At 39.1% G+C, this 19,442-nt stretch overlaps 1 protein-coding gene across 11 annotated transcripts in view; it reads left to right on the top strand.

The window, feature by feature from the left end:
- ARID4B (AT-rich interaction domain 4B) overlaps window positions 1-19,442 on the top strand; it is a 167,294-nt gene that overhangs the window by 145,223 nt on the left and 2,629 nt on the right. For 5 of the 11 annotated variants that reach the window (XM_074040660.1, XM_074040681.1, XM_065531603.1 and 2 more), the window contains 5 exons: window positions 6,207-7,418; window positions 11,115-11,228; window positions 13,906-14,121; window positions 16,150-16,296; window positions 18,027-18,146. In XM_074040660.1, the coding sequence (XP_073896761.1) occupies window positions 6,207-7,418; window positions 11,115-11,228; window positions 13,906-14,121; window positions 16,150-16,296; window positions 18,027-18,146 (1,809 nt within the window). Of the gene's footprint in view, window positions 1-6,206; window positions 7,419-7,818; window positions 7,933-11,114; window positions 11,229-11,785; window positions 11,949-12,087; window positions 12,244-13,905; window positions 14,122-16,149; window positions 16,297-18,026; window positions 18,147-19,442 lie in introns of all 11 variants that reach the window. The other 6 variants (XM_005539742.4, XM_074040500.1, XM_005539745.4 and 3 more) reach the window with 4 other exon arrangements.

Below are 19,442 nucleotides of genomic sequence, written 5' to 3' on the forward strand. Positions count from 1 at the left end.
ATTTTTAGTAGAGATGGGGTTTCACCATCTTGGCCAGGCTGGTCTTGAACTCCTGACCTTGTGATCCACCTGCCTCAGCCTCCCAAAGTGCTGGGATTACAGGCATGAGCCACTGCGCCTGGCCTTTTAATGAATATTTTTAAATTAAACTAGTTTGATTTTTCAAGAGCTCTATTTTCTGTGTGTTTTGTACCACTCTGTTCTTATAGATGGACGTAATACCTTACCTTTCTGATTTTGATCTTTCAAAGGATTTTATAATTTTTTTTTTTTTTTTTTTTTGCTAGGTCAATTTCCTCTAATTTGCTTTTTTCTATTTTGTTGATTTGAGCTCTTCCCTATTAAGATTTTTTTCCTGGCTGTCTTAAGATTATGAAGGAAAGACTAAACTGATTTGGAAATTGCAAGCATATGGTTGGCACAAGTTGACCTTGAGTTTCACTATCGGGTGATCTGGTTGGCCATTTCCTAGGGAATTAATAATATGAAGTCTTTAGGTCTTTTTCTTTTAGACTAGTTGGCTTCCAGAGAAAATAGTTCCAATCTCTTGACTGGAGGGTGGTAAGAGAATGGTTTCCAGTGTTCTAGGGTCTAGTTGAAGAATAGAGATTGGGGTGGGTGGATTCTTAGTGTTTAGATATGTTCGTGAATCCCCCTAATTTCAGCATTACATCTGTACCTGTGCCTTCAACAGTTGTTAGCATCTTCCAGGCTAGGAGCCCTCTCCTACTATCTTCAGAGAATAAAGCTCTAGAAGGGCAGTCACCTTGCAACCTGAAATGAGGTGGGGATCTAGGCATCTAAGTAATTTTCAGTCTTCACCCAGTGCTCCTTGTATGAGGCTCCCCACTGCCCTTTTTTATTTTCATAGGCACTAGGGCAGTCAGTAATTATTGAGGGTTCTATGGTAAACTGGGTTGGTTCTTGACTTTCCTCACTGCTGGTATGAGGTTTAGCCTTCTTTGGTGCCCTTCATTCATTCATCTGCTTTCTGATTTGCAAATTGTGTTGCTTTTCTCTATTTTCCCCCATTTTTAGAGGTTTATATCATTTCAGAAATTGCATTTTTATACCATATATATGACATATTAGTATATATAGATACACACAGACACACACATATATAAAATGCCCCCAAACCCCCGCCATACACATATTTATACTGTATGTGTAATATACACTCACATGTGTGCAGTCTTTTTACAGATGGGATCATTAACATATTACAAACTTTTTTTCCCCAACTTAGTAGTATAACTTATAAATCTTTCCAAATCAGCACATCCACATCTACTGAATAGATATATCATAATTTATTTAATTAGTTTCTAACACAAAGACATTTTGGTTACTTCCCATATTTTTCCTTTTAGACAGTTCAACAATGAATATAGTATTTGCATACTTTTAACATTTTAAGTGCTCTCTTCATGTTTTCTTTTTTCCTCAGTGAATTTTATTTTATTTTTGGCCACAGATCAAATTGAAGACATTTCAGATATTTCCAATTAATTAATGATCATCATATGAATGCATATTTGTGTGTGTATATGTATACATAAAAATTTGATAACCCTTGCGAGTAGAGAACACAGACAGCTAAGATTCTATCCTCTTGTCCTGAGATGGGTTGGGAATAAAACTAGAGGTACAGTGGTAGTTGGAGTTCTGTGGAGAAATTGAATGCCTCTGGAGAATAATCTTCTACATTCTGGCAGTGGAAATCCCCTAGAGTAAACTAGATCCCGGATGAATCACGTAAAGCTTATCAGTTAATAAATCCGACTAACAGTAGCACCAAGCAAGTTTTAATAGGGCATTCTTGATAATCTCTTGTTAAACTCAGAGAACCTGCAGTATCTATAAAACAAGAATAAGCTGGGCATGGTAGCTCACACCTGCAATCCCAGCACTTTGGGAGGCCAAGGTGGGCAGATCACCTGAGGTCAGGAGTTCAAGACCAGCCTGACCAATATGGAGAAAACCCGTCTCTACTAAAAATACAAAACAGCCGGGCATGGTGGCGCATGCCTGTAGTTCCAGCTACTTGGGAGGCTGAGGCAGGAGGATCGCTTGAACCCAGGAGGCGGAGGTTGTGGTGAGCCGAGATCACGCCATAGCACTCCAGCCTGGGCAACAAGAGTGAAACTCCGTCTGAAAAAAAAAAAAAAGAATAAGATGCATTGAAAAAGAAAAGAACAAGAAAGACTTGGAGATAAAAATCTAAATTAGGCCAGGCACAATGTCTGAGGCCTATAATCCCAGCCCAGCACTTTGGGAGGCCAAGGTAGGCAGATCACTTGAGCTCAGGAGTTCCAGACCAGCTAAGCAACATGGTGAAACCCTGTCTCTACTAAAAATACTAAAATTAACTGGATGTGGTGCTTGGTGCCTATAATCCCAGCTGCTCAGAAGGCAGAAGCATGAGAATCATTTGAACCCATACCGCTGCACTCCAGTCTGGGCAACAGAGAGAGACTCTGTCTCAGAAACAAAAACAAAAACAAAAAATCTAAATTAAAATTCAGAAGAGCTGGGCATGATGGCTCACACCTGTAATCCTAGCACTTTGGGAGGCCGAGGCAGGTGGATCACCTGAGGTCAGGAGTTTGAGACCAGCCTGACCAATATGGTGAAACCCCATCTCTGCTAAATATACAAAAATTAGCTTGGCATGTTCCTCTAGTCCCAGCTATTGGGGAGACAGGAGAATTACCTGAACCCTGGAGGTGAAGGTTGCAATGAACCGAGATCGTGCCATTGCACTCTAGCCTGGGCAACAGAGCAAGACTCTGTCTCCAAAAAAAAAAAAAAAAAATTTCAGTAGAGCATGAAGAATTTTAAATGGAGGAAATCTTCAGAAAGTATAAAAAAAGCAACGATGGGAATTTTCGAGAAAAGATATGTTGTATAGTGTATTAATCTAAGAAGGGGTAAGTATGAAAATAGAGGAGAGAGGCCAGGCACAGTGGCTCACGCCTGTAATCCTGGCACTTTGGGAGGCTGAGGCGGGCGGATCACGAGGTCAGGAAATCAAGACCATCCTGGCCGACACGGTGAAACCCTGTCCCTACCAAAATACAAAAATTAACTGGGTATGATGGCAAGCGCCTGTAGTCCCAGCTACTCAGGAGGCTGAGGCAGGGGAATCGCTTGAACCTGGGAGGTGAAGGTTGCAGTGAGCTGAGATTTTCATTCCACTCCATCCTGATGATAGAGCAAGACTCAGTCTCAAAAAAAAAAAAAAAAAAAAAAAAAAAAAAAGCAAGTAACTAAAAGAAGAAAAATTCCAGAAGTGACAGACACAAATCTTTACATTGAAATTGCTCACTAGGTACTTAATAAATTAACAGAGAGTCATACCATAGTACATCATTATGAAATTATAAAATATCAAGAATGAAAAAATCACCACAAAGGAATGAGAAACCAAATGAAAGTTATGGTTTATAATCCCTTAAGCAAAGAAGCAGTACATTCAGAAGGATTCAGAACTCTGAAGGAAACAATTTTTAACCTAGAATTCTGTACCTCATTAAACTCTCAATCAATGAAGTTTGAGGGTAAGGATGTATTCATATATGTAAGGACAATGAATATTTACATCCCATGTACCTTTTTAAGGAAGCTACTCAATGGTGAGCTCTAGTACAGATGCGATAACCAAGGAAGAAGAAGATGTGAGATTCAGTTAACAGTGGATCTAGCTCAAGAGAAAGTGAGGAGGATTCCCAGGATGACAGCTGTTAGAGCAGACCCAGAGAGATACCACCCAGATACTGTTGCGGAAAATAGCTCTCTAGGGTGCAGAGATTGGGTGAATATGGGGAAATTGGATACAATGCTTGATTTAATGAAATAAAATAATGTGAAAGAGATACAAAGGAAGATATAACATGCAGAAAAGTAGTTGGAAACTCTTTGAAAAATAAAATGCTGTATAAGAAAGGAAGTTTATCAAATGTACTACTAATTTCTGCAGGGAACCACATTTACATGTGTTATAAATACTATATTGTAAAAATGAAAGATAACTATATATAGGAAGGATGGTAGAGGGCAGATATGGGTGTTGATAAGAAAGAATCCCCATTGCTCACAGAGGATAAACTTTATAAATAAGTCAGCAGGCCAGGGATGTTGGCTCATGCCTATAATCCCAGTGCTTTGGGAGACTGAGATGAGCAGATCACTTGGGGTCAAGAGTTCAAGATCAGCCTGGCTAAAATAATGAAACTTCATCTCTACTAAAAATATAAAAATTAGCTGGGCATGGTGGCGCGTGTCTGTAGTTCCAGATAGTTTGGAGGCTAAGGCAGGAGAATTGCTTGAACCTGGGAAGAGGAGGTTGCAGTGAACTGAGATCACACCACCGCACTCCAGCCTGGGTGACAGAGTGAGATTCCATCACACACACACACAAAAATAAATAAAACAAATAGTATATTATTAAAAGTAAGAGATGACTATAACAGATGTTAACACTTTGGAGGTGGAAAAAGATTTTTATCCTCTTGTTGGTTTTTCATTATGAGTCTAGATTTGTTTTTAATGATGTGTGTGTATTGTTTTGATAATTTTAAAAATGTAGCCATGCAGGCACACATTGTAAAGGTCAAATGTTTTAAGCAATCTTAGTTATATCAGTTACGTTTTACATTTAATGAATTTAGCTAAAGAACATGCATGGATTTCTCAGAAGAGAGCTATAGTTAAGGTTGTAAGTTCTGGAGGTAAATGACTTAGATTTAACTACTTTTGGGGGTAGATTAACCTCTTAAATCCCAGTCCCTTTTTTTTTTTTTTTTTGCTGTGTTTTGTTGTGTTGCTTTTGTTTTTCTTATTTATTTAAAACCCTAGTCTCTTAAACTATAAAGTGGGGCTGATAATGACATGTATCTCGTAGGGCTATTGTGAGGATTGAATGAGATGGTCTGTTCAAAGCGTGTCAAAGTAACCAGCATGTAGTAAGTTCTCAGGAAATGTTATCTTAAAATAATAATAAAATGATTTACCAGAATGAACACACTGAAGCAGTAAGTTCATAATTAATTTTATACAAGTTAGTAGTAACTAAAATTAATTTTATCTGTTCTTTAAAACATCATGGAAATCATTGATTACAAAATTATTGAATATTCATTATTACATTGAAAAATGAAGCTAGCCAGGTGTGGTGGCTCACGCCTTTAATCTCAGCACTTTGGAAGGCCGAGGTGGGCAGATTGCTTGAGCTCAGGAGTTCAAGATCAGCCTTGGCAACATGACGAGACCCTGTCTCTACAAAAAATACAAAAATTAGCCGGGTATGGCACACCTGTAGTCCCAGCTACTTGGGAGGCTGAGGTGGGAGGATCATTTGAGCCCAGGGGGTTGAGGCTGCAGTGAGCCATGGTAGTGCCTGAGGAATAGAGCAAGACCCTGTCTCAAAAAAAAAAACAGAGAAAGAAAGAGAAAGAAAAGAAAGAAAAAGAAGGGAGGGAGGGAGGGAAAGAAAAGAAAACAAAAGAAAATGAAAGAAAAATGAGAGGCCAGGTGCAGAAGCTTGCTCCTGTGATCCCAGCTACTCAGGAGTCTGAGGTGGGAGGATCTCTTGAGCCTAGGAGTTTGAGGCTGAAATGCGCTGTGATTGTGCCACTGCACTCCAGCTTGGTTCAGAGAGTGAGACCCTGTCTCTGATTAAAAGAAAAACGAAGGCTGTAGTTTTATAAGAATATAAATAGTGAGCCGAGATCGAACCACTGCACTTCAGCTTGGGTGACAAAGTGAGACTCCATCTCAACAAAAAAAGAAGAATATAAACTTACAGGTAGTACAATCTGGGATTATATCCTTACTCCACTATTTTCTGAGATATGATAAAAATATTATACTCATAATAACTTGGAGAAGCTTTTTTTTTTTATTTCCACTTTATTAAGGTATAGTTTACATAAAATTGATGACTTTTATGTTTAAAATTTGATGGGTTTTAACAAAAGTCTACAGTATTATAACCATCACCGTGATCGTAATAGAACATTTCCATCATCGGAAGAGCCTCTTAGCCTCTTTGAAACCCAGTTGCTTTGCATGTAACATAGAGATAAAAGCCAGCGACCTCAGGTGGCTGTATACACAGGACTAATATATACAGTCCCTGGCACATAGAAGACACTGCTAGTGTTCTTATCATACTCATCATTTTTTTTTCTCTTATTTTCTAGCTTCTGAAAGTTCTGCTGAAGACAGTGAGCAGGAAGATGAGAGAGGTGCTCAAGACATGGATAATAATGGCAAAGAGGAATCTAAGATTGATCGTTTGACCCACAACAGAAATGATCTTATTTCAAAAGAGGAACAGAACCCTTCATCTTTGCTAGAAGAAAACAAAGTTCATGCAGATTTGGTAATATCCAAACCAGTGTCAAAATCTCCAGAAAGATTAAGGAAAGATATAGAAGTATTATCTGAAGATACTGATTATGAAGAAGATGAAGTCACAAAAAAGAGAAAAGATGTCAAGAAGGACACAACAGATAAATCTTCAAAACCACAAATAAAACGTGGTAAAAGAAGGTATTGCAATACAGAAGAGTGTCTAAAAACTGGATCACCTGGCAAAAAGGAAGAGAAGGCCAAGAACAAAGAATCACCTTGCATGGAAAACAGTAGCAACAGCTCTTCAGACGAAGATGAGGAAGAAAAATCAAAAGCAAAGATGACACCAACTAAGAAATACAATGGTTTGGAGGAAAAAAGAAAATCTCTACGGACAACTGGTTTCTATTCAGGATTTTCAGAAGTGGCAGAAAAAAGGATTAAACTTTTAAATAACTCTGATGAAAGACTTCAAAACAGCAGGGCCAAAGATCGAAAAGATGTCTGGTCAAGTATTCAGGGACAGTGGCCTAAAAAAACGCTGAAAGAGCTTTTTTCAGACTCTGATACTGAGGCTGCAGCTTCCCCACCCCATCCTGCCCCAGAGGAGGGGGCGGCAGAGGAGTCACTACAGACTGTGACTGAAGAGGAGAGTTGTCCACCCAGTGTAGAACTAGAAAAACCACCTCCAGTCAATGTCGATAGTAAACCCATTGAAGAAAAAACAGTAGAGGTCAATGACAGAAAAGCAGAATTTCCAAGTAGTGGCAGTAATTCAGTGCTAAATACCCCTCCTACTACACCTGAATCGCCTTCATCAGTCACTGTAACAGAAGGCAGCCGGCAGCAGTCTTCTGTAACAGTATCAGAACCACTGGCTCCAAACCAAGAAGAGGTTCGAAGTATCAAGAGTGAAACTGATAGCACAATTGAGGTGGATAGTGTTGCTGGGGAGCTCCAAGACCTCCAGTCTGAAGGGAATAGCTCACCAGCAGGTTTTGATGCCAGTGTGAGCTCAAGCAGTAGTAATCAGCCAGAACCAGAACATCCTGAAAAAGGTGAGAAGGAAAATGTATACTTTGACATATTTTAGGATTTCCCCTCTTAAAGCTTCAATGATTTCACGGTATCTCTTGTTATAACGTGAGGCGATTAAGTGTCGTATTTGTGTGAACATGGTAAAAATGGAAATTTTAAAGGTAATTTGAAAATGAATAGTGGAATGCATTTAAAAGCTTGAGAAGGCTTTAATGTGCTTTGCTTGAGCCATCCATGACATTTTATTGTGGACCAGAACACATGCTAGAAATTGCACCCAGGCCCAAATCCAAACCTGTTTGAGAATTCATTATATGCAGTGGTTGACTATATGGCATGAGCAGCTTAAATCTATTTCTGTAACATTGTTTTTGCAATTGTAATGTGCAGTTTCTCACGAACATTTTGATTTATTGACAGACCCCTCCACCCTTAACCAAATACTGTATGTAGGGGTTTGGAGCAACCAACTGTCCAGGCACTGCTTTCCTCAGACAACCGTGTCAAACTGATTTTCAAGCCTGACTAACTTGTGTGAGTTTGTAAAGGAATTTGATGCTTTCTTAGATGCATAGCTTCCAAATTGAAGGACCAATGTGTACGTTAATAACCTACAGTAATACTTTTTGATTTTCCGTGAAATTGTTAAAAGTGGAAATTCAAATCGGTACCTTCCCAAAGTATTAGTGCCTTTCGATGGTGCCACAGCCATACTTCTGTCATCATTTTTCTTATAAACCACTTCATTCAGGTAGCTTTAAATCAGTATACTCTAGGCTGACACCTGGCTTTGGAACACACTTTTCCATTGTAAAGACAGAGCAGAGCACTAGGGTATGTTTTTTATATACCATAAAAGATTTTAGAATGCTAGCTTTAGGTTTTTAGCAGAGCTTAAAAGAGATATGGTCTAGATCAAATTAGTTAATTCTGTGTTTTCTAAGGAATCTTGACTTAAAACATTTCTGTTTTAAAATAAATTAAAAATATACTTGCAATTAAATTGAAATGTTCTTTGCTTTTTTCACATTTATAAGTGTAACTACTATGATTTTATCTGTGCCATACTATCTCATGGAACTGAACTATCCAAACATGACTAATTTTCAAAATGAAAGAATCCTTTATTTCAGAATATTAGACAGGCTTTCAACAATAAAATTTTACTGACCAGGTGTGGTCACCACGCCTGTAATCCCAGCAATTTGGGAGGTCAAGGTGGTGGATAGCTTGAGTCCAGGAGTTCAAGACCAGCCTGGACAACATGGCAAAACCCCATCTCTACCAAACATACAAACATTAGCCAGCTGTGGTGGCACATGCCTGTAGTCCCAGCTACCTTGGGGGCTGAGGTGGGAGAATCACTTGATCCTGGGAAGGCTGCAGTGAGCCAAGATCACGCCACTGCACTCCAGCCTAGGTGATAAAACAAGACCCTATCTCAAAAAAAAAAAAGGAAAGAAAAAAACAGGTTTTACTGTTACAGGTTTTTTGGTTTTTTTTTTTTTTTTTTTTTTTTTTTTTGAGATGGAGTCTTGCTCTGTCGCCCAGGCTGGAGTGCAGTGGTGTGATCTGGGCTCTCTGCAACCTCCGCCTCCTGGGTTCAAGCAATTCCCCTGCCTCAGCCTCCTGAGTAGCTGGGACTACAGGCATGTGCCACCATGCCCAGCTAATTTTTTGTATTTTTAGTAGAGATGTGGTTTCACCATGTTAGCCAGGATGGTCTTGATCTCCTGACCTCATCATCCGCCTGCCTCGGCCTCCCGAAGTGCTAGGATTATAGGTGTGAGCCACCAGGCCCAAACTATTGTTACAGTTTTTGAGAGGTTGTATCCTCATTATATGTTCCTAATATCTTACAAAAGATTAAAATTAACGAAAAAGAGACAGCTGGGCGCGGTGGCTCAAGCCTGTAATCCCAGCACTTTGGGAGGTGGAGACGGGCTGATCACAAGATCAGGAGGTCGAGACCATCCTGGCTAACAACGCTGCCGTTTTGAATCTTAATCTTGACTAGGTTAGTAATTATGGAATTTGAAAGCTACTCCTAAATTTAGGGTAACTTATATCTTTTTAGAAATAATTATTTTTTTGTTTTATTTTTTGTTCTTTTGAGATAGAGTTTTGCTCTTGTTGCCCAGGCTGGAATGCAGTGGTGCAGTCTTGGCTCACTGCAACCTCCGCCTCCCAGGTTCAAGAGATTCTCCAGCCTCAGCCTGCTGAGTATCTGGGATTAGTGCCCAGCTAATTTTTGTATTTCGTTTAGTAGAAATGGGGTTTCACCATGTTGGCCAGGCTGGTCTTGAACTCCTGACGTCAGGTAATCCACCTACCTCAGCCTCCCAAAGAGCTGGAATTACAGGCATGAGCCACCACGCCCTACCAGAAATAAATTCTTAAGCACCTATTTCACATGGCCACATTTTAATACATTTACTTACTATGAATATTGGAGAGTCCCCACTATATCACAAGTTAAAACGTAAGTTTTGCTATTTAGATGTAGTTTTTTCCTCTTAATTTACTCTACATTGAAGGTTTTTATTTCTTAGCATCTGAGCACTTTAGAATTCAACTCTTTTGGAGAGAAACCTGACAGTTATGACTCTGTGCCTCAGTATGGTCAATATCTACGTCTCCTTTGTGTTTCACTTAAATTGTTATATTAAAATGACTTTAGGTGGGTTCACATACTTGGTGTAAAAAATAAAAAAGAAATAAATATTAAAAATTTAAAAAGGTATTAGGAAAAGTTATAAGTAAGATTATATGACCTATTTTTAAAAAAGGAAGTTGCAGACAGTTAATTACTTGTCCTGTTTTTGACCAAGGAAGTTAGGTTTTATACACAGAAGGTTGATTTAGTGTCTGACATTGGAACTGAATGGAGATAGTACTTTATTAGTCTCTGGAGAAAAAAAGCTTATTTTATACAGTCTGAGAGATAACATATATGAATTAGACAGAAGTATAGCAGATGCTAAGGAATAGAAAAATGCTACAGTTGAGAGAAGTGATTCATCAGTGAAGCCTGGAACATCTTAGTGAAGATGTAGGACTTGGGCTAGTCCTTGAAGAAAAGGGAGACATTTATTTGTAATGTTTTGCAATAATTTCCCACTAAGAAGATGAGACACTTTTTAGAACTACTATGTTGAATTTGTAAATGGTATGTGTGTTAACCAGACAGCGTCCTGGGAGCTTAGTTATTTTTGAAATAAATTGGTTAAAAAAAAACCAAGTGTGAATTACTGCTAAAATTTACCCCATTAATATCATTATATCATTTTAAAAATTATGTTAATATAAGACATAATGTCATTAACATTTTAACCTGTGATTAAGTCTTTATATTTTGGTTTTATTGAATCTTAACAAATTTCAGTTTTTATTTTCAGCATATGCTTGTTTTTTAATTACTAGGCTCATAAACTCCCAGTACTATATTAAGGACTGTTTTCAATTTAGATCTGATTTTTTAAAGAAGGATGTGCATACTTTATTTCCCTTTTTTAAAACCCTGACTTTTATTATGTACAAGAATTCAGACTCCATTAATGACAGTTTATTAAAAACTTGTAATTTCTGTGACAATTTATAAATGTCATAAAGAACATGTAGTTTGGATTGTTCTATGCTTCTAAAATGTGAAATTAATTTATACCTAGGAAATGTTGGATTTTATTTTGTGTTACTTAATCCCTTTCCCTTCATAGCCTGTACAGGTCAGAAAAGAGTGAAAGATGCTCAGGGAGGAGGAAGTTCATCAAAAAAGCAGAAAAGAAGCCATAAAGCAACAGTGGTAAACAACAAAAAGAAGGGAAAAGGCAGTAAGTGTGAAATATCTAATTTCTAAAATATAAAAATAATAGCTGATAATTTTCTCCCCAGTAAGAAAATGGTATTCAGGATATGGGATAGTACATTATTTTGATTTTGTCTGTACACTCAAAAAAAGTCACACAGATTCTGTAAGGCTACTTGCTTTAAAAAGAAAAAAAAAAACATGCATTAGGAGAAATACCTAATGTTAATGATGAGTTGATGGGTGCAGCAAACCAACATGGCACATGTATACCTATGTAACAAACCTACACGTTGTGCACATGTACCCTAGAACTTAAAGTATAATAATAATAATAAAGAATTTCTGCAAAAAACCCCACAGGTTTTCTAATCTTAGGTAAATTCTAGTTTTAAGCAAGTTGGTATTATTCAGCGGTGGTATTGATTGCTGATGAAAAATCAAGTAATCTGTTTTTGAAATAGTAGCCAATATACTATAAACATCAACATATTTGTTACCTTTGTGTTCCACAGTTATTTTCACTTGCTATAAAATGTATCACACATTGTGAAATATTTCAACTATGTGTTTTTATTACAGTGAAATTGATCGCTTAGTAATTCTTCAAGGCAAAATCAGCATAGAAGTGTAACAATCAAGATACCTTTAGAACTGTAATTCCAACAACTCAGTCTACGACATTTATCTTTGGTACCCTATATTATGTGACCTGAGAGTAACTACAAACAATACTTTTTGCTAAGTATGCTCCAACTTTAGCAACGACTCCGTTCATCAATCCACAGAAAATATATATACTGTATTTCTTCTGAGGGCTGCACATTTTATCTCTTTTGTAGACAAAGTAAGAAGCAGAAAATATGTAAAGAATTTTTTTTCAGGTGCCCCACACTGACCTCCTGCTGCTCTTCCAGGAGACTCCTGCCACCTCCACTGCCTGACCTTTGCTAGCAGCCGGCTTGGCTGCACTTCAGTGCAGAAAAGGGTTATTCGGCCAGCTCCCCGAGGTTCTGCTGAGCCCATATGACTTCCAGGCGGTGAATATGGCGTCCCTGGGGCCCCGGGCGGCTGTGCTCAGCAAGGCCATGAAAGCCAGGCTGAGACAGTCCACTGCATAGAGTGGGGCCAACCCTTGGGTGGCTTAGCTAGGAGTTGCCAGGGGTTCCAGAGCAGCAGTGGGGGAGCTGGGAGGGAAGTTATGTATATGTGTCAACCAGTGGTGGAGTTTCTTTATTCCCAAAATTTCACAGTGGGAGGAGTTGCTGCTATCTGCCTTTACTATTTGGAATACTTTCTGGCTTTGAGAGTTTAACTCTTTTTTTTTTTTTTTTTTTTTGGTGATGTTGTTAAGTGAAAAATCAGTAAATATATGCCAAATCAGTCAGTCATCAGTTGTTTGGTGTAACTGGTAGGATATTTAAAGTGTTTTTTCTTTCACTGTGATGTTTTTGTCTTCAAGCATTTACTATTTAAATGACATTTCCTAGGAGAGTTCATCTTCAATGAGTCGTTTAGTATATTCATATAATACAGAGACACAGTGTTCTCCCATTTTACTTACTGGGCTTCTGCCATGGTAAATCAGAATGAGTAACCATTCTCAGAGAATAATTTAGTAACATGAATTAATTCTGATGGAATCTAAAGTAATACTTTGTATCCAAAAAGAGGTTATCTATGGAAATACTAATCCCATCACCTGCCTGTCCACATGGTAAGCTGTCAAGGTCAGGTATTTCCATTTTAGTACTGAAGTTTACTTAGCAATAGCAGTTGTAACATAATTGTTACACAGACTTCTGAATTGTTCATAAAATACTGAATATTTTATTAGGGTGAAACTGATTATTTTAGTCAACCCACAGCATAGGAGTTATTTAAGAATAATTTCATTATACATGTCATACTTTAGAGTTTATTCCCAAGGAGTTCTTTATTGAATATGATGATTGTGCATCATTATTTGTTTATTTTATTTATTTTTTTTTTTTTGAGACGGAGTCTCGCTCTGTCACCCAGGCTGGAGTACAGTGGCCGGATCTCAGCTCACTGCAAGCTCTGTCTCCCAGGTTATGCCATTCTCCTGCCTCAGCCTCCCGAGTAGCTGGGACTACAGGCGCCCGCCACCTCGCCCGGCTAGTTTTTTTGTATTTTGTAGTAGAGACGGGGTTTCACCGTGTTAGCCAGGATGGTCTCGATCTCCTGACCTCGTGATCCGCCCGTCTCGGCCTCCCAAAGTGCTGGGATTACAGGCTTGAGCCACCGCGCCCGGCCGCATCATTATTTGTTTGTGGCCAAAGGAGTAGGAAAATGTTGCATATACCCAATGTTACATATTGATTGTAGAGGTTTCTACAATTAATCATTTTAAAAGAAGTTATATTTTACTTTTATATATTAACATAATAGAGTAAAAAGCCATTCAAATGATTACTGTATATTTGACAGTCTACCAAGCATAATGATAGATTAGTGTGAGTGATTTTAAAAATATATATATTATTGGCAGTTCAGGTAAGAAGTTTTTTGTTTTTGCTTTTCCTAAGATGCTGCTGCATTTGTATGTTATTTTCCAGATTTCTAGGCAAGTTGTTTTCTGTAGTACTAAATTCAAATGACTAATTTAAAATTATCTACTAAAATCTGTGACAAATTTATTATTATATTTTTGTTTATTAAATCTTTTCTTTCTTTTTCAGCAAATAGTAGTGATAGTGAAGAACTTTCAGCTGGTGAAAGTGTAACTAAGAGTCAGCCAGTCAAATCAGTTTCCACTGGAATGAAGTCTCATAGTACCAAATCTCCCGCAAGGACTCAGTCTCCAGGAAAATGTGGAAAGAATGGTGATAAGGATCCTGATCTCAAGGAGCCCAGTAATCGATTACCCAAAGTTTACAAATGGAGTTTTCAGATGTGTAAGTGACATGTTAAATTGACAAGCATACAGACTTCATCCTAGTAACTTGTTTTGTTTTGTTTTGTTTTGTTGTTTTTTGAGACGGAGTCTCACTCTGTTGCCAGACTGGAGTGCAGTGGTAAGATCTTGGCTCACTGTGATCTCCAGCCTCCTGGGTTCAAGCCATCCTCCTGCCTCAGCCTCCCAAGTAGCTGGGATTATAGGCAAGCGCCACCACACCCAGCTAATTTTTTTGTGTTTTTAGTAGAGACAGGGTTTCACCATGTTGGCCAGGATGGTCTCCATTTCCTGACCTCATGATCCGCCCACCTCGGCCTCACAAAGTGCTGGGATTACAGGCATAAGCCACCGCGCCAGCCTTTTTTTTTTTTGAGACAGAGTGTGTCACCCAGGCTAGAGTGCAGTGCAGTGGCACAGTCTCTGCTCACTGCAGTCTCCCTGGTTCAAATGATTCTCCTGCCTCAACCTCCTTAGTAGTTGGGATTACAGATGCCCACCACCACACCTGGCTAATTTTGTTGTTGTTGTATTTTTAGTGGACACAAGGTTTCACCATGTTGGCCAGGCTGGTCTCGAACTCCTGACCTAAGACCTCAGGTGATCCTCCCGCCTCAGCCTCTCAAAGTGCTGGGATTTCGGGCATGAGCCACCATGCCCAGCCCCAATTCTAGTAACTCTTCATGCTGATACTCTGAAAAAGAGACTCTAGCAAACTTAATAGATGTATTAATGAATTGCAATGTATAGACCTTATTTGGATCCTGATTTGAATAAATAAATTGGTTAAAGAAAAATTTTAAGGCAGTTGAGGCAAATGTCAACACTGACTAGATATTTCTGATACGACATAGGTAATTTGATTTAAAATTATCTGGTGTTAGGGGTCAGGAATGGATAGAGGTGCAGATGATACGAGTTTTGCCATAAATTGATGATTACTGAAGCTGGATGATGAGTACATGGGGTTCACTATCCTTCTGTCTATACTTTTGTATATGTGAGAAAACTTCATAAATCTTCATTTAAAAAAAGATATATATATGTATATGTGTGTGTATTTTAAATAGAGACAAGGTCTCACTATGTTGCCCAGGCTAGTCTTGAACTCTTAAGCTCAAGACTGAGCTGATCCTCCCAACTCTGCTTCCCAAAGTGCTAGTATTACAAGTGTGAGCCACCACACCAGCCAATATGTATATTTTAAAAATACTACTCTAGAGTTTTTCACACAAGGAAATACCTTAAGTATTCTTAGGAGATTGAAGATTGCTTTAGAGCTTTTTAAAATTACCTTCTAATTTAATGCTTCACACACTCTTTAAAAAAACCTAAAAAATAACAGAGAACAGAAGAGAAAAATTTATCCACAGTGTTGTTACTCAAAAAATGTGTACAATTTAGCATTTTGCTGTCTTTCCAGGTTTTTTGTTTTGTTTTTATATTTTTGTTTTTTTAGACAGAGTCTCACTCTATTGCCCAGGCTGGAGTGCAGTGGCAGGATCTGGGCTCACTCCAACCTCCACCTCACGAATTCAAGCGATTCTCCTGTCCCAGCCTACCAAATAGCTGAGATTACAGGCACCCGCCACCATGCCTGGCTAATTTTTGTATTTTTAGTTGAGATAGGGTTTCACCATCTTGGCCAGGCTAGTATTGAACTCCTGACCTCGTGATCTGCCCGCCTCGGCCTCCCAAAGTGCTAGGATTACAGGTGTGAACCACCGCACCCGGTCCCAGTTTTATTTTTCAGTGTGATTTTTTTACTGTGGTGATACTATATATGGATGTGGATATATGTAGATCTTAAGGTGTTTAATTCTGTACATATTCATTCAACAAATATTGTGCATTTATTATGTGCCAGGCATTGTTCTAGGCTAGATAAAAAATTTGGAAAACAAATATTTTAGAAGCCTTAGTTTTTTAGTTTATCTGCCTCAACCTTATTCAACAACCATGTTCTGTGTTCTCTATATGTTAAAATTTTCTTCAAAAACGTCTATTAATGAAAGCTTTAAATTTATAGCGGACCTGGAAAATATGACAAGTGCTGAACGTATCACAATTCTTCAAGAAAAGCTTCAAGAAATCAGAAAACATTATCTGTCATTAAAATCTGAAGTAGCTTCCATTGATCGGAGGAGAAAGCGTTTAAAGAAGAAAGAGAGAGAAAGTAAGTGTTTTTACTTTACTTTTGTTTATTTATTTATTTTGAGATGGAGTTTCGCTCTTGTTGCCAGGCTGGAGTGCAATGGTGCAATCTCGGCTCACTGCAACCTCCACCTCCTGGGTTCAAGCAGTTCTCCTACCTCAGCTTCCCAAGTAGCTGGAATTACAGGTGTGCGCCACCAAGCCCATCTGATTTTGTATTCTTAGGTAGAGGCAGGGTTTTGCCAGGTCAATCAGGCTGGTCTCTAACTCTTGACCTCAGGTGATCTACCTGTCTTGTCCTCCCAAAGTGCTAGGATTACAGGTGTGAGCCACAGTGCCCCGTCAGTATTTTTACTTTATTTAAACATAAACCAGAATTTCTCACTCTGCAGTTAGACTGCCAAGACTTTATATCTATCTATTTTCAGGCAAATTCTTTAATTTCTTTGTCTTATTTTCCTCATCTCTAAAGTGAAATAAATTGTCTCAAATAAAAACATTTATTTCAGATCATAATATTCACTTTCATAGAGTTTATACTCTACTAAAAACATCCTAATAAGATAATTTCAGATATTGAAAGCACCATGAAGAAAATACAGTGATGTTAAGGCAGTGATTGGATGGGTTACTTTAGATTACAAATGGTCAGCATATTTTTGTTGACACCTGAATGACACGAGGAAGTGAGATAAATTAAAATCTGGGAGGAGGCCGGTCACAGTGGCTCACGCCTATAATCCCAGCACTTTGGGAGGCCGAGGTGGGTGGATTGCGTGAGGTCAGGAGGTCGAGACCAGCCTGGCCAACATAGTGAAACCCTGTCTCTACTAAAAATACAAAAAATTAACTGTGCGTTGTGGCAGGCGCCTGTAATCCCAGCTGCTTGGGAGGCTGAGGCAGGAGAATTGCTTGAACCCAGGAGGCAGATGTTGCAGTGAACCAAGATCATGCCATTGCACTCCAGCCTGGGCAACAAGAGCTAAACTGTTTCAAAAAAAAGAAAAGAAAAGACATCTATCCAGAAACTCCTTCTAAACAGTGTTTTGTAAATATAGTCACCACAAATTCTTTATAATGAATGCTTTTGCTAAATAGAGCCTCTCTACTGGGTTAGCATTAAAAGTCAGTTCCTAAATACTATTTTAAGAAAAATCCATAGAAAAATGCTTATCCTGCTTACCAAAGAAATGCAAATAAAATAAGGTATCATTATTTTTTTTTGGAGATGGAATTTCACTCAGTTGCCCAGGCTGGAGTGCAGTGGCGCGATCTCAGCTCACTGCAACCCCTGCCTCCCGGGTTCAAGTGATTTTCCTGCCTCAGCCTCCCGAGTGGCTGGGATTGATTACAAGCGTGCCGCCACGCCCGGCAAGTTTTTGTATTTTTAGTAGAGACGGGGTTTCACCATATTGGCCAGGATGCAGGATGGGCTCGATCTCTTGACTTCCTGATCTACCCGCTTGGGTCTCCCAAAGTGCTGGGATTACAGGCGTGAGCCACTGCGCCCGGCCCAAATAAGGTATCATTCTTACCAAAAAAATTAAAACCAATGCAGGAACAGTATAGTGAAATTCATATAAGTTGTGAGTTGTAAATATAGTAGAATACTACTCAACTTTGAAAAGAAAAAGATCTGTATGTACTGATATGGTACAATCTCTTAAAATGTATTGTTTAATAAAAAGACACTGAACTGTGCTTCCACTTGTGTTTTGTTTTTGTGTTTGTTTTTTTTTTTCTTTTTTTGAGACGGAGTCTCAGTCAGTCACCAGGCTGGAGTGCAGTGGCGCGATGTCGGCTCACTGCAATCTCAGCCTTCCGGTTCAAGCGATTCTCCTGCCTCAGCCTCCCGAGTAGCTGGGACTACAGGTGCGTGCCGCCATGCCCAGCTAATTTTTGTATTATTATTATTATTATTATTATTATTATTATTATTATTGAGACGGAGTCTTGCTCTGTCGCCCAGGCTGGAGTGCAGTGGTGCGATCTCGACTCACTGCAAGCTCTACCTCCCGGGTTGATGCCATTCTCCTGCCTCAGCCTCACAAGTAGTTGGGACTACAGGCGCCTGCCACCACGCCCAGCTAATATTTTGTATTTTTAGTAGAGACTGAGTTTCACGGTGTTAGCCAGGATGGTCTCGATCTCCTGACCTGGTGATCCGCCTGCCTCGGCCTCGCAGGGTGCTGGGATTACAGGCGTGAGCCACCGTGCCCGGCCTCCATTTGTGTTTTTAAAGGTGTTGGTGTATCTACATATTTTAAATTTGTATATTATATCTCTAGATTCTAGAGGTAAAATTCCTGTAGAACAGGGGTTGCAAACATTTTCTATAAAGAGACAATAAATACGTTAGGCTTTGTGGGCCATATGGTCTCTGTAGAAACTACTTATCTCTGCCATGCTAAGTGTGAAATCTCCCATAGGCAATATGTAAACAAATAGGCATGCTGTGTTCCAATGCAATTTTCTTTCCAAAGACAAGTAAGCTAGATTTGCCCCGGGGTGGTTTTTTGCCAGCTTTTCTTCTAGAGTTATAATGAATATGAAGCAACTGGTAACAATGGGGAGGGGAATTTGGGTGATTAGGAGGTTCCTGGATGAGAGGGACATTTACTTTTCTATCTTATTACCCCTGTACTGAATGAATTTTTTAAATCTGTGCATGTATTTAAAAATATTATTTTATTAATACTAATTTATAATAATGAGAGAGGCCGAGCATGGTGGCTCACGCCAGTAATTCCAGCACTTTGGGAGGCCGAGGCAGGCAGATCACCTGAGGTCAGGAGTTTGAGACCAGCCTGGCCAACATGGCGAAACCCCATCTCTACTAAAAATATAAAAATTAGCTGGACATGGATGTGCATGCCTGTAATCCCAGCTACTCAGGAAACTGAGACAGGAGAATTGCTTGAACCCGGGAGGCAAAGGTTGCAGTGAGCCGATATTGCACTGCTGCAGGCCAGCCTGGGCAATAGAGCAAGACCCCATCTCAAAAAAAAAAAAAAAAAAAGAAAGAAAGAAAAAGGAGGCTGAAGCAGGAGAATGGCGTGAACATGGAAGGCAGAGCTTGCAGTGAGCCGAGATCGCACCGCTGCACTCCAGCCTGGGCGACAGAGCGAGACTCCGTCTCAAAAAAAAACAAACAGGCCAGGCGTGGTG

Source organism: Macaca fascicularis, chromosome 1, assembly GCF_037993035.2.
Source record: "Macaca fascicularis isolate 582-1 chromosome 1, T2T-MFA8v1.1".
Classification (NCBI taxonomy): domain Eukaryota; kingdom Metazoa; phylum Chordata; class Mammalia; order Primates; family Cercopithecidae; genus Macaca; species Macaca fascicularis.